Here is a 20,854-nt window from a genome sequence, read left to right on the forward strand (position 1 = left end):
TATTATTGTAGTGATTCTCTAGTGTGGTATTCAGAATCATATCACATTAGAGCATCTTAATGTCTTCAGACACTGGGGATCATAATAATTCTGACCTACTTCTGTCCCCTGCACCACCATTATCATAAAATACTCTTCGCTCTAAACAAAATGTTGTGCATGGAGTGGCCTTTAATGCCCAATCAGAATCTTCATTTGTTCCACAATGGTGAGATGACATTGCTAACACAGGATCACACTACGATGGACACATTGTGAGAATTATACTTTGTACAGTTTCAAGAACCACTTTTCACCTACAAAGCCACAAACTGTCTGAGCGCAGAATATCTGAAGGTACATATAAATCTGTCAATTCATTCTGACCATCTTCAAGGGCTCTTCTGTAAGGGTCTGACTACATGTTACATTTTCCCCAGGGATATTCCCAGATCAGCTGGAGAAGTGTATTCTGAAATTCTACTTTTCTAAGAGAGCTCCGTGGTGCAGAGTGGTAAGCTGCAGTACTGCAGTCAGAAACTCTGCTCACAACCTGAGTTCGATCCCTACAGAAGTCGGTTTCAGGTAGCCGGCTCAAGGTTGACTCAGCCTTCCATCCTTCTGAGGCTGGTAAAATGAGTACCCAGCTTGCTGGGGGTAAAGTATGGATGACTGGGGAAGGCAATGGCAAACCACCCCGTAAACATAGTCTGCCTGGTAAATGTGACGTCACCCCATGGGTCAGGAATGACCCGGTGCTTGCACAGAGAACCTTTACCTTTAAGATAGGCATGGGTCACTTCAGTCTAAGGCCACAATGCACAGAAACGGGGATTTAGTCCTTCCCATGCACCATTTTCCTGAACTGAACTGAACCTGTGAGAGCTATTTGTCCTCCTGGGGGCTGCCCATGTACCAATGAGGGACACAGTACGTTTCCGTAATTGGGCAAACTCTGGTGGCATTTCAGATCAGGAAAATGGCATGTGAGGAAAGATCTAAGCCCCCCCCCCCCCACTCCACGCACCGCAGTCCCAATCTGAAGCAGGACCACGCACACTTGGAAAGTGTAGAACTTCAGTATTTTCATTTCCACCTAACCCGGTGATGTCCTCAGGGGAAAGGTAATATACAATTGGGCCTTTTGAGTTACGATGCAGCATCTCTAAAATTCTTCTCTAAAATTCTTCTTGCATCAAAACGGTGGGACTGTGACCTTCAGCAGCATCCCTGTTGAGGACTAGTGCACTAGGTCATCATAAACAAGCCTTTGTTCCCTGAGCCCCAGGGTCAAAATGGATATTCAGCTGGAGATCTGTGATCAGGATCTACTGTGACGTTTTTTTTTTTTTTTAAGGTAAAAAGCAGCTGGGAGGGAGGAATTGCATCAGGGCTGTGGCGCTGGAGAAGAGGAATAAGCTGCTCCCCTTTCCCAGTTTAAACCAACCCTCTAAAGTTGTCATAAAGTAAAGTCATAAAGTCAATCCTCTACAGTTGTCATAAAGTAAAGCGCCAGGATGGTGTAGTGGTTAAGAGCGGTGGTTTGGAATGGTGGGGTCTGATCCTCCCCATGAGCGGCGTAGGCTAATCCCCACTCCAGCGCATGAAGCCAGCTGGGTGACCTTGGGCTAGTCACAGCTCTCTCAGCCCCACCTACCTCCCAAGGTGTCTGTTGTGGGGAGGGGAAGGGAAGGTGATTGTAAGCCGGTTTGAGTCTCCCTTAAGTGGTAGAGAAAGTCAGCATATAAAAACCAACTCTTATTCTTATTCTTCTTATTCTTCTTATTATTATTATTCCCATGGAAGAAATCCATCCAGGTACCCATCTGGCTCCTGAATATTCCATACATGCTTACCTATTTGCTTTTAAGGTTGTCATAAGGATTACTGGTTCTGACCTGGATGGCCCAGGCTAGCTTGATGACATCAGACCTTGGAAGCTAAGCAAGGTCAGCCCTGGGCAGTACTTGGATGGGAGACCACCAAGGAAGTCCAGGGTTGCTACACACAAGCAGGCAATGGCAAACCACCTCTGTTCGTGTCTTGTCTTGAAAATCCAATGGGTTCGCTAGTTGGCTGTGACTTGATGGCAAAAAAAAAATTACTGAGACAATTGCTGGAAATAATACTGGATTCTTAAAATACACTATGTAATGCCTGATTCCTTGAATAATCTAGAGATTTTTTTTTCTTCAGGCACCCTAATGTTGACATACCTGTTAATGGAGAACTGGATTTTGTAGGTTGGCCTTTTGGGTGAGAGGGAAGCTGGTGGGCAGAAGATGTCCTGGAGTGGGAAGTGGTGCAAGAACCTCTTTGTCCCTTTTAGCTTTGTAATTATGTTACTAAATTCTGGATTATATCTGAGCATAACCATGGGTAATGGCTGCAGTCCAGTGCACAAATTCTACCCCACAGAAACATTAGAACATCTGCTGCTAGAAACAGGAACTTCACAGCTTTGGCCCCAATGCTTTGGAAGAGCTTTTTTTTTAGAATTGAGGAACTATTCCTTTTTGCTAACATTTTAGAAAGACCTTCTTATCTCATGTGACCTTTGAGATTTCCTCTTAGGGCCGAGCTAGATATTACAGTGGCTACGGGTTGAACCTATGTCCATTGCCGCCATTTTAGGGGGGAAATGACCATTTAAAAAAGCTGTGAGGGTCCGATCAGGTGATCTTGTTCCCCCCCCCATGCCTTTTCAAGTGCCAAAACAGCACCTCCCCATGGCTGTGCCAGTACTTGAAAAGGTGCGAGGAGAGGGGGACCAGATTGCCTGGTTCTTCTCTCGTCATGGGCCAGGCTGTCGCAGATTTTTTTTTTTATGGTCAAATTCTTCCCTAAAATGGCAGTGGACTGTAACATCTAGTTTGGCCTTAAGATGAATTGTTTTCGAGTGGTTGAGCTACCTATATTAACTATTCCACTTTTATCTTATTCTTATTGATTTTATATGATTTTATTTTTTCCGCTGCTGATATGATTAAGATGCTTTCAAGACATGCTGGAGAAGCAGCTTATAACCGTTCTAAAGTAAATAAATAAAACCTTAGTGGTTTCTATTTCGGTTTTGTAGCATGGATTTTTTTAAAAAGTCTGCTAATAACTTAAATGCTGATGATTTTTTAAGATACTCATTCGTTTTTGTGACTTTGCTGTTTTTGATGTTTTTCACCCACAGAATGAACTGTATTTCTTTCTGATTGTCTAATAATTCTTATCTCTAAGTGGAAGGCGGGTGTTTTTCTCTCCACCTCCTCCTTCCCACCTGGAAAGTTTAAATCAGAATAATATATTTCTTTTAAAAATGTGTTGACAGTAACTTATGGCATCAAAGTATATTGTAAATATGCACTAGTTATAAATAGGTATAATTTTCAGTGTTATTAATGAGAGCCACATTGGTGTAAATGTCATGCCTGTATAAATTATCTAAGCATCGTTGCTAACAAGTGGATGAATCACCCTGTGAGTATAAAATTGTCATTTTACATTCTACTGGTGAAAGTCTCCATTCCAGTGTAAATGGCTGTTTCATTTATTTAGAATAAAACTCTTTTGACTAGAATAGCTCAGGAGAATGGACGTGCTGCCAATTGATCCATCTATTCACCCTTGCCCCCAATGATTTCTTTATTATTGGAAAGAATTTGATATCTGTCTACCAATGCTCACCTTCATTGAATCTTTTTTACCATTAAAAAAAAATTTGTCGTTTGGAAGACTCTTTTTTTTTTTTTGCCTGTTCAAACATCTTATTTGTTTATTTTGTTTTTTGGAAACCCACATTTCCAGTAAAATATTCCCAAGGCAGAAACCATTGATGTTTTCTGCCTTGGGAATATTTTACTGGAAATGTGGGTTTCCAAAAAGAAAAATAAACAAATCAATAAAGTACCAATCGTAATATTACTGAAACAGTCGAAGTACAGAAAACATCATGAAGCGGCAAGTTCAAACGGCAGCCAAGCCGAGCACTAATTACAGTTTTAAGGATACATTCAGCATTTCAAATCAAATCTGACTTTTTTTTATATTAAAAAAAAAAACCCAGAGCCTGCTTTAACAGATTGAGCTCCTGGATCTGGAGAGTTTCTTGGGGGAGGGAGGGGGAGAAGAAGGTTCCATAATCTCGAGCCTATGACAACCCCCTCCCCCTTGTCTGTCACTGTTAAGCTTACTCTGGTAGGGGCTTACAATAAATTGTCCATTGTGCAAGGGTTGCATTTGGGAGAAGGCACTTCTGGGATTAATCTGTTATGCCCACCAACCTGTGCGTACACACTCCCAATAGATGCGGGGAAAACAATTAAAAGTTTGCATCTGATACATCTTTGGAAGGGGGGTGGTGGAAACCACTTTGTTTTTAGACTGAATGGGTGAGCAGACGTCAGCGAACCAGCAAGTCAGCTAATGCACCAGTTAGTTGCTTCTCTGGTTTTACATCAGTTAGCAAAGGTTTTAGGGTCCTCTGGCACTGCGTATCTTGTGTGCAAAGCAGCATCACCAATTGTGCTGCTGGAGGAGGGGGGGAAAGGGAAAGGAGGCGCTCAACACCAGACAATATAAATCACCCTTTTAAAACTGGTTCCAAAGTTTGATTTAAAACCTAGCCAGCGGATTAATCAGCTACTCCTCAAACAGCGCTCATTTTGACCCTTTGCATTCAGAAGGCGTAATTAAGAACAGCCGGGGGTTTTAAATGTGGTGACTGAATTGCAAGGTGAAAGCTGTAAATTTGGGGGCGTCTTGGCTTCTGCCGGGTTAGGAGGAGACCTCCTTCTTGTCTCATTGATGAAAAGAACAGCTCACCTCCTGGCAGAGAGGCAATGAAAGAGGAGGAAGCAGAGCAAGTAAGTCACTGAAGGTAGAGAGCCCTGTCCTTGAAGACCTGAAAATGTATGTAAAGTTCCATGAAATCATGGCAGGAAATGGGGAGGGTGGGGGGGGGAGATACTTTCAAAGGACTTTTCTTTAAGGAAAGATTCCTGATAGGAGGATATGCTGGCAGTAATAGGGAAAGGGACTCTTAAAGGCACCGTAGTACCTTTGCATCCATTACGACACCCCTCCCACCTTTGACTGGGATAAAGAGGCTCAGATCTCCATTCCTACTTGTGTCTGACGAAGGGAGCTTTTAACTTTCGGAAGCTTATACCCTGAAAAACTTATTGATCTCTAAGGTTTCACTGGACTCGAATCCAAATGTTTAAACAAAAGTCCCCAAGGGCTTTACACCCATGTTGGACAGCAGCCCCCCCACAAACGCAACCTATTCAAACTCTCAGAATTGCATTTGAACATACAAAAAAACAGACACCACATTATACTTTTTTAGTAACACAAAATTATGCACGAGTTTTCAAATTCTCCTGCACTTTTTATCAGGCTGGGTGATAAAACGTGGGTGCGGGGGAGAGAAAGAAAGAGGTTAAGGCAAGGGTGTCAAACTTATGGCCCGCAGGCCGGATCTGGCCCCTTGAGAGCTCTTAGCTGGCCCGTGAGGCAGCCACCCCTGCCCACTCTCAATCTGGGCTGGCGAGACATGGCCTGGCCAGACCAAGTGCATTTATGTCATATCTGGCCCTCGTAACAATTGAGTTCGACACCTCTGGGTTAAGGTCTCTTGTTTGCATTTGTTGCAGGGTTCAGGGAGACTGGGTTAGATGAGGTGGTGCTAGGTGGAACTGGCATGCGAATATTGATGGATGCGGCACTTCAACCCAACTAGGAGTCATTTCTATGTCCCCAGATACTTCTGTGGAGGAGGCATCTTTCTCTCTGCTAGTGCCTTCTTCACCAAAGCAAATGGAAAGCCAGGAACATGACATACACCTGGGAAATGAGGGCACATGGAAAACAGCTTTCTAATAAGTCAGCCCGGTTGATGCACTGCTACCCGAGACCCTTTTAACTGGGGATGCCGGGGAGTGAACCTGGAACCTTCTGCATGCTAAGCAGATGCTCTGACACCAAGCCGCGACCTCTCTCCATTTATTTCATGTTTATTTGAATGAGAGCGTCATGATGTATTGGATCCCCACAGTGTTTTTAACAGCCTTCAGTATCATTTTGGAGGTTATATCCCATTCATTCCCAGGCATTTCACTTTATATTCCCTGCAAATGTAATCTTAAAAAAAAAACACCTGCCTAGCTGCCTATTCATCTGTACTCCGTGCTAGAAATTAAAAAGGATGCCCTCTAAATAGATTCCGGGATGTTATTACAAGGTATGGCAGGTTTAACAAACAAGCTCCATAAAAGCAGTTTTCACTTTGCTCCAATAAATAGAAATGTCGTTCGTGCCCTTGCTTAGGTAACAGTTGTTCTCGCTTTATTTCCTGTTTCTTCGGTTGCGTTGCAAGTATGTGCAAATGAAGCTTGCTTTATTTCGTTTTGTTTTGAAATGCACATGTCCCAAACTGTAGGCATTCATACCCAGCGAAACCTTTGTTTCCCATCTACAGAGAAAGAACAGTATTAACCCTCTGTGCTTGTTTGCGGTTGCTTTGGCAATTAAGATTTTTTATTTTTTGAAAGGTCTTAATATATTTCTGCTTTTCTGTGTGCTTCTACAGAAAGCCCCCCTCCCCCAAGGTAGACACCATTCAGATGTGAAGACCTATTACAAGATTGAAATAGATTTCTAATGCTTATATCATTCATCTTCGCAGTGTGTGATTTCAATCAGGGGGAAAAATGATGGATTGTTTGACAGGGGTGGTTGTGGTTCCCCCCCCCTTCCTCCACCCATATGCGCTAAACCATAATACTCTTCTCTCCCCCCCCCCCAGTCTTTCCCAGCTATTACGGACTTTAACATGCAATGTGACCTTGGTCGAGAAAGCATGTTTGGTTAGCACAAAAACTTAATCATAAGAAGTCATAAGTAGAATCCTTCTTCTTTACTGCCCCCTTTTTTTTCGGGGACTTGGAAATTTATGGCTTGTGAGACAGGTAGGATATGAACAATGGGCCAAATGGAGTGCAGGGTTATCTCATCTGTGTGAAAACGGCTGCTGAAAATCGATGTGACCTCTGCTAGGCTGTCATCCCAATTCCCACCCTCCGTGTCCTATTTGTCTTTTGGTGGGAGCTGAGATCTGGATGCTGTCTCTCTGTGTCTCTCCTGGGCCAGATTATCAAAATGAATCATTGCCTGTATAGCTCTTATATTTCTATTTATTTTCCTGCTGTTGACTAGCTCTGGTGAAATATGATTTCTTTTTGCATTTGATCCTCACCGCAGCCAGCAGCACCTAATTTAGCCGTGTCTATCTCTTTAAAGAAGACTAATACCATTTTGAAACTTCAATCTACTCTACGGCAACATTACGAACCATAGACCGTACGCCCCGTATGCGCAGTCAATATGAATTTTCCTTTCAGCCATTTTAATGGCATTACTCTCCACCCCCGGCCCTTTCCTCAAATAGTTGAGGCGGCTAGATTGTTTTAAGCAGTTTATACACAATTCATTCATTGCGTGCGCTCTCTCTTTCTCTCTCTCTCTCTCTCTCCGTGTGTGTGTGTCTGTCTTCTTTATGTTCAAAGATCCCTTTTGTTTGCTGTGCTTCACAGAGGAGCGATTTTGGCACCAGTCGCTCATGCAAGCAAGCAATTAATTTTCAGGACTTGACCCTTAATATGAAATATTTAAACAGAAGGAATTGTATATAGTCTTTGACTCAGAGAGAACTCGGTGTTCTCGTGTGTAACTAGAGGACTTGGGGAGCGAGGGGGGAGGGATCGGTTATACCTTCTTCTGAAATATTAACGGAATTGACACGACGAGGCAGATTCTTATTAGCGACTCCAAGTAATCATTGGCACTTAATACACTCCGAGTGAATGCAAAACACTCCCTACACAGAGATTGAGTAATATGAAAAAGTGACTGTCGCTTCTGGGTTACGTGTCAGGTATCCAGACACAAGCCAGCAAGGGTCCGTAAGATGTCTCCAGGAGCTTCTTGCCAAAGTGGGTAATGCAAAATTAATTGAGCTGATCTGGCTGTCTCACGGATGGTCGTTGTCGTTCACTTGGCTAAGTGGGCAGCTCCGTCCACCTTTGAGCTGCCCCCTTGAACGAAAGGTACGGGGAAGCTGTTGCGGATAGAGGATCTCCGTAATGGCTTCAGGGCCTCCGTTCCCACATGAATTATGGCCCTGCTGGGGAGTATTTTGCATCCCACCTTTGTTTTGTGGTGCAGTGGTTAGAGCAGTGGTTCTCAAAGTGGGCAGTACCATTCCTGGGGGGGTGGGATTACCTAGGGGGGCACTAAGAGGCAAGGGGGCAGCAGGGGGCGCTAGAGGTGGACCCCTTCAACTGTGTTGTTGGATAGGGTATGGGCACTGGGGTTGAGTCTGTGGAACCAAGGGTATGGTGGCATGAAAAGTTTGGGAACCACTGGGTTAGAGTGTCAGATTAGGATCTGGGAGATATAGGTGCAGGCCCCAATCTGCCATGGTAGTTGATTACGTGACCTTGGGCATACAATTATTTATCAGCCTAACCTACACCATGGGGTTTCTGTTGTGAGGATAAAACAGAGGAAGGGAGAAGATGTTATGAACTTTTGGCTTCCCAATGGGGAGAAAAGAAATAACATAAATAAACTGCGCATTACATGGATTTCTAATAATCTTCCCTCCAGTTCTCTTTTTTAAAAAACTCAAAGCAGCCTGAAGGAGACTGTCTGAGCAGAAAGACATGTGGTGAAGGGAGGCTTATCCCTTTCCACCTTACTATTTTTCAGCTCAAAATCGTCCTTCCTTGGTTTCGCTTCCATCCACAGGAGAAAGATCCTGTGAGTGGAAAAGAAGCTGGGGCAAAAGGTGATTAGACTGATAGGAAGGGATTTAAGCAGCCTTTGCATCATATCTGTCATCAAAACAGACAGCTCACCATGACAGCTACACGGATCCTCCATGTTCAGAGGCAATATGCTGTGAATATCACATGATTAGCCATTATAAAAAATCATCTGGTATCTTCAGAAACATGCTGCCTTTTAACATGGAGGTTCCATGTCATGGCTAATACCTGTTCAAGAGATGTACATATACATACATACCTCTTCTCTCTCTCTCACTGTCTCAATAGATAGATAGATAGATAGATAGATAGATAGATAGATAGATAGATAGATAGATAGACAGACAGACAGACAGACAGACAGACAGACAGACAGACAGACAGACAGGCAGGCAGGCAGGCAGGCAGGCAGGCAGGCAGGCAGGCAGGCAGGCAGGCAGGCAGGCAGGCAGATATAAAATGTCAAGTCACAGCTGACTTATGGCGACCCCATATGGTTTTCAAGGCAGGAGATGCTCAGAGGTAGTTTGCCATTGCCTGCCTCCTCGTCACCCCTGGTATTCCTTGGAAGTCTCCCATCCAAATATTTGCCAGGGTCGAAGCTGAGAGTGTGTGACTGGCTCAAAGTCACCCAGCGAGTTTCCATGACAGAGTGGGGATTTGAACCTGGGTTTCCCAGATATATATATATATCACACACAATCACATATATGCACACACACAACACGCACACACATATAGCTGCCACCACTTTATCTTGTGGTAGTATATTCCATAAATTAATTCACCCCACTCCACAACTATTGCATACCTACTCCCTATACTGAAAGGAGGTTATCAGGCAGCTGTGGAATTAAGCAATTAAAAGAAGTAAAAGCAAATGATTTTTTTTTAAATCTTTGTATGGTTTATCACGAAGTTAACAAACAGCATGTAGCCATGAAAAGGAATTTAGTAAAAGCTGTAAAAGCTATAATATTAGCTATAATCCTGTAATATTAAAATACATTAGAAAGTGTTAAACAAAACTGGTGTGAACTATCTGTTGTTTTCTGGCATTGTTTGGGTCATGTTTTGCTAACCTAGAAATTTATTTTAAACAAATTAGATTTTCCTCTTTGTGATGGACAGGTGAACTCAATCCACATTTTTGAAAATCCAGTTTGTAATACTTAAAAAGCATATACCAGTGGAAACATACCATAGTTCTTTTCAAGATGTATGTAGTTTGTGACCATATAATGCAAAAACGGAATTCAGCATCCTGGGAATCTTGTCATTTTTTTAAAAAGCAAGTTTCTACCCTTATGGCCAAGAAGACGTGTTTGGAATTATGTGGGTAACACCTGCCTAAACATCAAAAGCTGGGAGTGGGTGGCTTTAACTATTAAATTGATAGGGTTATCCAAAAATAAAATCCATGTAACGCTCTTGATTATGATCTTGTTGGAGACAGAGTGGTTTTATAAATCAAGGAAATAAATAAAAACTAGGAGAATAAAGTGTACAAAATACAGATGTGATTGGTAATCAGCACCAATTAGAATGCTGCTTTTCTTTCAGAGTCATTTATTCTTTCTGCAGAATAACTCTGCCTATAATCAAAACATAAACTGGATAAACGTCATCGTGTGGCCTTCAGAACTGCATCCTTTTTGCACATATTAGACAGATCTTATGCTTGTAAGATTTTTCTAAGCTCAAAGTACAAGAGCCAGGGTTGTTTACAAACGTTTCTCTTGGTGGCTTCCAGTACTGCTTTAATGATAACATTGTTAGTGTGAGTTTGTGCCATTTTATACAGCAGGAGAAAGTCACTGTGCGGTGAATTTTCCCAGTTATCCATGCATAGGGAAATCTTCTTGTAAATAGCACTCATTCCTGCTTAACCAAGGGCAGAACAGTGTTTCGATTTGATCATTCTTTAGGATGCAGTTAAATCGCACAGATGAGGATTGCGAAAACAACCTCCTAGTGGGAGGACTCCATGGGAGAACTACCGTCCAGAGAACGGCACAGCTTTAGGATTCCATTTTTTGAACAATGGTTTCCCCTGCTGCACTTCAAGCTGCTTGTTGAAACTCAAGAGAGCATCCAAATCTATTATCCAGCAAGATGTTCTGCTGCTCAAATAAGCCATCAATCCTGTCGGACAGACATCCTAGAGGATGCTTGAAGTGCACTTTCCAGACTGTGGCCTCTCCGTGAAACCGTTTCCCTATCCTAGAGGTTCATCTGAGCTCATCTTTAGTTGTTTCCTTCACGTTCAGACGGTAGGGTTGCCAACCTCCGGGTGGTGGCTAGAGATCTCCCACTATTACAACTGATCTCCAGGCAACAGAGATCAGTTCCCCTGGAGAAAATACCTCCAGGTATTTCCCAACCCAGAGCTGGCAACCCTATCAGATGGTGAGCGGTTAGAGGAGACACTTTCTCACCTTCCTTCCTATCTTTTCATTACAGAAGAGGTCCAGATCGCCATCCCAATCATGAAACCAACCTTGGAAAAAGTCCAGTTGGCTGGACAAGCTTTGCCGCCTGGCTTCCCTGCGCCTTTTCTCTTTGCTGATGGACTGTCGTCAGTAGAAACTCTATTAACCAATATCCAGGTAAAATGCTCCTGTGATGTTTCCTCCCCCACTATGAAGTTTGCCCTAAGTAGGGAGGTAATGGAGATCTGAATGTCTTGATAGTCCTTCATCTAGTGGACCATGCTCTAACTCAGAATGGGTCTCTCTAGTGGCACTGGTGCCGGGGGTTTTTGGAGGGGAGGGGATTATTTATTTAGGCTATATTGATCATACGAGCCATTCCTATCTTAAAAAGTCAACCAAGGTCAAACATAAAGCCGGAGGGCCGGATCTGGCCCCTTAAGAGCTCTTATCCGGCCCGCAAGCCAGCCGAGGCATCTGCCCCCCCCCAACTCTCAATGTGGACTGGCAAGAAGAAGAATAGCTGGTTTTTATATGCTGACTTTCTCTGCCACTTAAGGGAGAATCAAACTGGCTTACAATCACCTTCCCTTCCCCTCCCCATAACAGACACCCTGTGAGGTAGGTGAGGCTAAGAGAGCTGTGACTAGCCCAAGGTCACCCAGCTGGCTTTGTGTGTAGGAGTGGGGAAACAAATCCAGTTCACCAGATTAGCCTCCGCCGCTCATGTGGAGGAGTGGGGAATCAAACCCGGTTCTCCAGATCAGATTCCACCGCTCCAAACCACTGTTCTTAACCACTACACCACGCTGGCTCCCAACCAAGTAACATTTATGTCATATCTGGCCCTCGTAACAATCGAGTTCGACACCCCTGCCATAGGGTTTTCAAGGCAAGAGACGTTCAGAGGTGTTTTGCCATTGCCTGACTCTGCGCAGCAACCCTGGACTTTTTTGGTGGTCTCCAATCCTAATACTAACCAAGGCCGACCCTATTTAGAAGAAGAAGAGTTGGTTTTTATATGCTAACTTTCTCTACCACGTAAGGAAGAATCAAGCCGGCTTACAATCTCCTTCCCCTCCCCAAAACAGACACCCTGTGTGGTAGGTGAGGCTGAGAGAGCTCTAAGAGAGCTGTGACTAGCCCAAGGTCACCCAGCTGGTTTCATGTGTAGGAGTGGGGAAACCAACCCCATTCACTAGATTAGCATCTACTGCTCACGTGGAGGAGTGGGGAATCAAACCCGGTTCTCCAGATTAGAGTTCACCACTCCAAACCACCGCTCTTAAACACCACACCACGCTTGCTTTCAAGGGCAGCCATACTCAGAGGAGGTTACGTTAGGCTCATCTGGATATTACCAAGGAGAGCATGACATTGGCCAGCCAGTCTGCCGCAGGTGGGAAAACAGCCTAAACTGCTTACCATTATCATCATCATCATCATCATCATCATATTTTTCCAGTTGCAGAGATGTTACTGGCCACCCCACCCACTAGACATTCTGAACCAGAGCCACATGGCCAGGTCACGCTACAAGCTGGTGTAGGTTGTGGAGGAATAGGCTATTTCTAAGCCCAAGTATGTTTGTGCAAGGAGCCGGCTAAGGCAGCCTTTGTTAACGACTGCCTGAATCCTCTTCCTCTATCCCTCTTGAAATCTTTTGACACTAACTGTTCATCATCCTGTGTGTGTGTGTGAAGTGCCGTCAAGTCGCAGCCGACTTATGGCGACCCCTTTTGGGGTTTTCATGGCAAGAGACTAACAGGTGGTTTGCCAGTGCCTTCCTCTGCACAGCAACCCTGGACTTCCTTGATGGTCTCACATCCAAATACTAACCAGGGCTGACCCTGCTTAGCTTCTGAGATCTGTCGGGATCAGGCTAGCCTGGGCCATCCAGGTCAGGGCTGTTCATCATCCTAGAAGTTAACATTTTGCTTCTCTGACAATAAGGTCAACCAGTGGGTGCCCCCGAATGGCTATCAAGTTGAGAATGACCAAAATAAAACCACAGCAAATGTTCCCTTGCCTGGGCTCGTTTTCTCCAGGTCTGTTTATAGTTTTCCTCAGACCCGTTCTCTGCTCCCCTCGCTCATGGGCCGTTTGCGAGATGCTATTTTCAGTAGGTGTTGCATGTGCCTGTTTTGCAGGGGTTGCTGAAGGTTGCTGTAGATAACGCCAGAGTACAGGAGAAGCAGATCCAGCAGGAAAAGAAAGAGTTAAAGATGGAGCTGTGTCGGGAGAGAGAACTGAGAGAGAACCTGGAGAGGCAACTCACAGCCGAGCTACAAAGCAGAGGTAAGCGGGGTTGGGGGTTGGAATAGTATTTGGGAACCCCTTTTCATTTCCTGTCCTCCAAGCCAAACTGATCTTGTCCATGCAGCCCCCATTTCTGGATCATCGGAGCCTCACCTCTTCTCTACTTTACTCTACCTTGCCTTATCACATTACTGCCGGAAAGAGAAGGTGAGAAGTTGGTGCTGGGAAATTGACAGACTCCCCAGTGCACTTTCTTAGCCTCCACCAACAGCAGTTGCTCACAGGGTTGTAACCACAGGAAGAAGAGGAAGAAGAGTTGGTTTTTATATGCCGACTTTCTCTACCACTTAAGGAAGAATCAAACCGGCTGACAATCACCTTCCCTTCCCCTCCCCACAACATACACCCTGTGAGGTAGGTGGGGCTGAGAGATCTCTGAGAGAGCTGTGACTTGCCCAATGTCACCCAGCTGGATTCATGGGTCGGAGTGGGAAAACCAACCCGGTTCACCACATTAGTGTCCACCCCTCATGTGGAGGAGTGGGGAATCAAACCTGGTTCTCCATGTTAGAGTCCACCACTCCAAACCTCCTTAACCACTCTGGCTACCCTAAACCCTGCCACCCTGACCCACTGATTCACGTCAACAAAGAGTTTACTTACTTGCGTTATTGTGCATTTCAACCAATGTCATGAGCAGGAAAAGCTTTTTTAAACTCTTGAAAAGGAGAGATCCTATTTAAAGAATGATGGCTTCAGTTAGAAATTGACCGGTTACAAAAAAAGGGGGGGGGAATCAGTGATGGCTCCTGCCCCTCACCCTTCTTGGTGGTAATACTCAAAATTCTACCCATCTGACCTGCTTAGCCATGATTTTCCCTGGCTCAAGGTGGGTTTCTCAAGTTCACTATCACCCTTTATAATTAGATGATCCTGAAAATAAATTTCCCATTGAGCTACTATGACTGTAAACATGGGTGTGGAAGGTTTAAAGAGCATGAAGGGTAACCTTAAGTGAGTTGTTCCTTTAAGCCCAGTGTGTGTTATAAGCTTCAAAGGTAATGTCTTATCCAACTTCTGTGTTCCTAACACTAATCATTCATACAAAAATGTACATGAACCTTGATAAGAGGACTCTCAAAATTTCCTTTGGTTATGAAAAAAACCAGTGATTCATTCCTTGACCCACCAACTGGAAATATAGCAGCCTGGCTAAGCTGGGAATGCTGGTGTGAGCCCTGGTAACCATTGTGAAAAAAAGCAGGGGCAGTAACGCCATTCTCAGTGCCAGCGTCTGGGGCCGAAAGGGGACAAGAAGCTGCCTACTGGCAGCTCCTCCCCCCAGAACGTCCCGGGAATGCTCCCCGGAACACCGGCACGGGCCTTTACGCCGGTGGGACGCCAGCGGAAGGCCCTGCTGACATCCTGGGGCGGCGCTGCCACGGCAGCACCAGGAGACCGGCATCCGGGCCTCCTCGCCGGCATCCGGGCCACTTACAGCGGCGTAAATAGCCCAGAGGCTGGCGTGGAGGGCCCCAATGCCGGCACAGCGTCTTCCTGGCCTCCTGAGGACTTTCATCCTCAGAAGTCAGGAATGTGCTGTAAAAGAGGGAAAGAACTCTCCCTCCCCAGGCTGTTTCTGGCCAGGAGAGGAAGGCAAGAGTCCCTCCTCCCCACACATAATCGGGCTCACCTTTATTTTTAAACGATCCCCGGAGCTGCCATATGACTGGGGTTTCCCAGACTTGACGTTTAAAAAAATGTAACTTCTAGAATGGCTCTGTAGAATTAGTAAGTACCCAACTGGAGTTCCTGACCTACAATGAATGCAATGGGTGTATGCATGTGAAAATGTATGCCAATAATTATTCCATGAGCTGATGTACAAATAGCTCTTATCTTATTAATAGGCGAGAGCTAAAAATTAATTCGGAATATGAATGCAATTTCAGAGTGTGTCACCGTCCCTGACAGATAATATTTGAAACATGGCATAAAGCCTGCATTGCGCTTGCTAAGTGTTTGATCGTGGTCACAGATTGGCAAACTGGGATGATATTCAGGTGGTAAAACATCATAGCCCACAAAAACACGTTTTTTAAAAAAATCGGAGGATATATGATTTTTAAGTGGAAACAGATCTGCCATTCAAATCCAGGAAAACTTCATTTTGATGTTAAAATGAATAGCCAAAAGCACCATCATTATCTAATTTCCAAGAACCGTGTCCATAATAAAAGAGAAAGCTGTAGTCCCGGAAACCAGAGCTGAGCTTGAATGGCAAAAGAGAAGTGTCTGTGCTCCATAATCTCAAGGAAGGTCCCATTAATGCTTTTAAATTTGGGTATTTTCATATTTCAGCAACAATTCAAAAGCGCTTGAAGAAAGAAAAGAAAGCCAAGAGGAAATTGCAGGAAGCCCTTGAGTTTGAATCGAAGAGGAGAGAACAAGTGGAACAGGCACTTAAGCAAGCTACATCGGGTGACGGACTCAGGATGTTAAATGGTAATGCGCTAGTTGGACTTCATTGTAGAACTTAGAACGGAGCAGTGGCAAAGTCATGTGATTTGCACGCAGCGGGTCCCCGGTTCAATCCCAGTCACCTCCAGTTAAAAGGGTCTCAGCTAACGAGTGTTGGCAAATATTTTTCTCTTTCTCGGTGGTGGATCTCAAAAGATTTTCCAGCCCTCAGTGGATATCAGTAAAGTGCTGCCCAACAAGTATACTGTAGCAGAGACAGGATGAACATGCTTTTGCATCTCAAGGGTAGAACCTTGATAGTACCCACGTGATAACACTCGGCTCATGTCAGTCACAAGGTGGTGGAGGGACTATGCCACATTCTTCATTTTCACTTAACTTTCCTTTCAAGCTCCCGTGACCCAAAGGTCTTGATCAGTAAATGGGGAGCCTTTATTTCTTTAAGGAAAATATGGTGGAGAAAATAACTGGCAATGTTATTTTTGGATCTCTATGCACCAGCAGAAAGGGGACTACTTTGTCTTTTGGTACGGTGGCAGATAATTTAATTAGAATAGCGGTAATCCATTGATCGAGGTAAGTATGGTATAGGGCCGTGTTGGCGAACCTATGGCACGCGTGCCCACTCCGGCACGCGTAGCCCTCTCTGCCGGCATGCACAGCTCGCTGCGGTTGCTTGAACGGCAGCAACGTCCGCCCCCTCCCGAGCCTCCCATCCGGCACTGCAAAATGCCTCCCGGGTCCTCTGGGCCCCTCCCTCTCTCTCTCAGCTGAGCTGCTGCCGCAGCTCAGCTGTTCCTCGCCCCTCCCTCTCTCAGCTGGAGCTTGCGCGGCCGGCCAGGCGGGTGGGAGAGTGGGGAACAGAAGCCAAGCGCCCGCACTCGCCATGGCCGGCGACTTCTCCTGCACCCTCTGGGCCTGTGCGGGCAGAGGGGCGTGGCTGGTGGGTGGGCGCGAAGGAGGTGCTCTCTGCCCTACCCTGCTCGCCGCTCACAAGCCTGCCGCCGCCGCCTTGCCCTGCCTGCATCCCCCCCTCGGGGCAGGCAGGCCGGGTGGGAGATCGCCCCCCGGGCAGGGGGCTTAGGGGCCTGAGCAAGCCAGGCAGGCAGGCAGAGAGGGGCGCTGAGCTAGGCTGGGCTCCTTCCCTCCGCACCAGACGGGCCTCCTTTCCACCGGAGCTCCACTCTGAAAGGGGTGGGTGGAGGCGGTGGCGGTGAGGCCCAGCCGGGCGGGGGATCCTCCTCCTCCTGCTGCTGCCCCGGGCACGTGGGAGGTGGCGGGGCCCAGCCCCGTCCACAGGTGAAGGACCCAGCAGCAGGGCTGGTGGCTGACAAGCCGCGGGGCAGGAAGTCAGGCGGAGGCTCTGGGGCGCCTCCTTCCCCTCCCTCGCTGGCGGCAGGCCCGGCTGGGCAGAGGCAGCTGTCAGCGTGGCAGGACGCCGAGCCTTTGTGGGAAGGGAAGAGTCTCCCGGTGCCCCGTGTGCTGCGGGCTGTACTGCGTGCCCCCCCTTCTCTGCTGCGGGCTGAGGGAGGAGGTGGGGGACATGTGTGTGTGTGTGTGAGAGAGAGAGAGAGAGAGAGAGAAGCAAGAAGGCTTTTCTGTCTCTGGCCATTCATGCATGGGAGGTTTTTTGCCGCTCTGTAGATACACATTTTCCCCATCCAAATTCTCAAAACTCATCAGTAAGTCCCCATGCAGAGTTTTGAGAATCCGGATGGGGAAAATGTACATCTGGAGAGCAGCAAATCCAAGGCAAAACCTCCCATGCATAAATGGGACCAGGCAAGTAGGTGATGGGAAAGACCTCTGCCTGAGACCCTGGAGAGCCACTGCCGGTCTGAGTAGTAGACAATACTGACCTTGATGGACCGAGGGTCTGGTTCAGTAGAAGGCAGCTTTATGTGTTCATGTGGCTTCAAGAAATTTTGGGGAAGTTGTTTGTATCATTGAAAGCTCTGTTACTGTGTTTTTCTTTTAAGGCAAAAGATGTTAAAGTATGAGTTGTTTTTTCTAAACTAAAACCTCAGTATTCAGGTTAAATTGCCGCATTGGCACTCGGCGATAAAAAAGTGGGTTTTGGGTTGCAGTTCGGGCACTCGGTCTCTAAAAGGTTCGCCATCATTGGTATAGGGGGTCATTCCAACATCATATGAGATAGCGTGTCAACCCTCTTCAGGTCACATGGACGAAGTCTATCTGAATAAGGTAAGTTAGCGTATCTTCCTTTTAGCACCACTGAAGGAGCGGCATTCAGGCGAGCAATCTTTGTTTTCACAAGGTGCCAATTTCAGTCACTGCCATCTCCAGTTTGAAAGGTCTCAGATGCTGGGAAGGACCTTTCTCAAAAACATATGTTTTTGCACAGTTTGCATACTTTTGAACATCAGCACACACAGGAGAGTTTCCTAGTTGATGGATCTTGGTAATAGCATGAACTGATTACCAACTGGTTGCCTGGAGGGAGTTTGAAACATAGTACAAAAGTAATTCCCCCTTTCTGTGGAAACACCTCTCCCTTGCAGAAGATCTGCTAACATCAAATATTGGCCCAGTTTGAGTATATCATCATAAGAACATAAGAAAAACCATGCTGGAGCAGACCAAGGCCCATCAGTCTGTTTACACAGTGGCCAATCAGGTGCCACAAGCAAGATGACTGCAGCAGCATTCTCCTCCCTGTGTTCCACAGCACCGAATATAATAGGCATGTCCCTCTGATCCTGGAGAGAATAGGTATGCATCATGACTAGTATTCATTTTGACTAGTAGCCCACTCCTCCGTGAACATGGATAGCCCGCTCCTCCGTGAACATGTCTACTCCCCTCTTAAAGCCTTCTCAATTGGCAGCCATCACCACATCCTGGGGGAGGGAGTTCCACAATTTAACTATGCGTTGTGTGAAGAAATACTTCCTTTTATCTGTTTTGAATCTCTCACCCTCCAGCTTCAGCAGATGAGCCCATGTTCTAATGTTATGAGGGAGGGAGAAAAGCTTCCCCCTGTCCACTCTTTCCATACCATGCATAATTTTATAGACCTCTGTCATGTCTCCCCTTAACCGCCTTCTTTCCAAGCTAAACATCCCTAAGTGTTTTAACCATTCCTCACAGGGCCATTGCTCTAGCCCGCCGATCATTTTGGTTGCTCTTTTCTGCACCTTCTCAAGCTCTGCCATATCCTTTCTTAGGTGTGGTGACCAGAACGAACACAATATTCCATGTGTGGTCTTGCCATATATTCGTACAAGGGCATCCTTCCAATATATCAAGAAGATGGGCAATTGTTTACGTGTTTTTGACTTCTTCTTGCAGATGCTGGAATCCCAGATATGGAAGTAGAACACAATGGAACCCAACATGACAGTGCAGCAATGCAAGGTATGGTATGTTGCCTGGAGGATATGACTTACATCATTGGCAGTATAGTAGAGGCAGATCCATGGTGGGGCAAAAGCCGAACAGTCCACAAGTGTATTTATTGCCATCAAGCAGAATGACCTGAAGCATCTCTGGGGAAAAAATGCATGGGTAGCCGTTGTCCAAGGGAATATGTCTTAGCCATCCTCAGGAAATCTTTCACACAGATGTGGGGCTGTGGCTCAGTGGTAGAGCATCTGCTTGGCATGGAGAGGGTCCCAGGTTCAATCCCCGGCATCTCCAGTTAAAGGGACCAGGCAAGTAGGTGATGCTAAAGACCTCTGCCTGAGACCCTGGAGAGCCGCTGCCGGTCTGGGTAGGCAATATTGACTTTGATGGACCGAGGTCTGATTCAGTAGAAGGCAGCTTCGTGTGTTTGTGTGTTCAAGATACTGCAAAGTGTTGGGTTTGAAGTTGTCTTCACCCATAGGTTGGCCTTCAGGAGATCAGGAGTGTAATAAGGATTATAGAGTGGAATAGGCTTCCTCGGGAGGTGGCAGGCTCTTCTTCCCTGGAGGTTTTTAAGCAGAGGCTAGATGGCCATCTGTCAGCAATGCTGATTCTATGACCTTAGGCAGATTGTGAGAGGGAGGGCAAGAGGATTTGCATCAGCGTTTGGCTCTTGTGGCCCTTTCTTTCATGCCCAGGGTTGTGCCGATCGCTTCTTTGGGATCAGGAAGCAATTTTCCTCCAGGCCAGATTGGTTAGGGATCTTGGAGGGGTTGGGGTTTTTTTCCATCTAATGGGTGTGGAATAGGGGTCACTGGGGGTATGGGGGAGAGGTGATTGTGAATTTCCTGCATTGTACAGGGGGTTGGACTAGATGACCCTGGTGTTCCCTTCCAACTCTATGATTCTATGAATAGACTATGGGCATGGCCGAAGCTAGCCTGATTTCATCAGGTCTCAGAAGCTAAGCGGGGTCAGTCCTAGTTAGTACTCGGGTGGGAGACCACCAAGGAATACCAGGGTCGCTGTGCCAAGGAAGACAATGGCAAACTACCTCTGTTAGTCTCTTGCTTCGAAAGCCCTACTGGATTGCCATAAATCAGCTGTGACTTGACACACTCAATATCTATATTAGAGTGTGAAACCAGTTTGACAGTCAGTCCTTTCTCCCAAGGAATCCTGCAAACTGTCGTGCTGGAAGGGCTCTGTGGCACTTCTCAGCACCCTCTCCAAACTACAAGTCCCAGAGTCCTTTGAGAGAAACCATGAGAATCTGACTGGTTTAAAATTGATCTAGGTCTGTATTGGGTACAAGTGCCTTCTGCGAGCACATATGTTACCAGAAATAATTGCCATGAGGATGTAGCCAAAGTAATAACGGAGTCTTGGTCGTTTGTTTTTACAGAGACTGGTAGAATGTCTGCCTGGGCTGTCTCAGCTCATGTTGCAGGCTAGGGTTCGTAACATCAAATATTCCTCCGCACAAAATAATTCCTCCTACATAGGAAAACAAGC

At 46.0% G+C, this 20,854-nt stretch overlaps 1 protein-coding gene across 4 annotated transcripts in view; it reads left to right on the plus strand.

Annotated features, from left to right (window-relative positions):
* The window catches only part of DACH2 (dachshund family transcription factor 2), a 401,104-nt gene that overhangs the window by 368,117 nt on the left and 12,133 nt on the right, over window positions 1–20,854 (plus strand). For all 4 annotated transcript variants that reach the window (XM_056859519.1, XM_056859520.1, XM_056859521.1 and 1 more), the window contains 4 exons: window positions 11,265–11,410; window positions 13,384–13,531; window positions 15,854–15,997; window positions 19,286–19,351. In XM_056859519.1, coding sequence (XP_056715497.1) covers window positions 11,265–11,410; window positions 13,384–13,531; window positions 15,854–15,997; window positions 19,286–19,351 — 504 coding nt within the window. The remainder of the gene's footprint in view (window positions 1–11,264; window positions 11,411–13,383; window positions 13,532–15,853; window positions 15,998–19,285; window positions 19,352–20,854) is intronic.

This window comes from Euleptes europaea, chromosome 13 (genome assembly GCF_029931775.1).
Source record: "Euleptes europaea isolate rEulEur1 chromosome 13, rEulEur1.hap1, whole genome shotgun sequence".
Classification (NCBI taxonomy): domain Eukaryota; kingdom Metazoa; phylum Chordata; class Lepidosauria; order Squamata; family Sphaerodactylidae; genus Euleptes; species Euleptes europaea.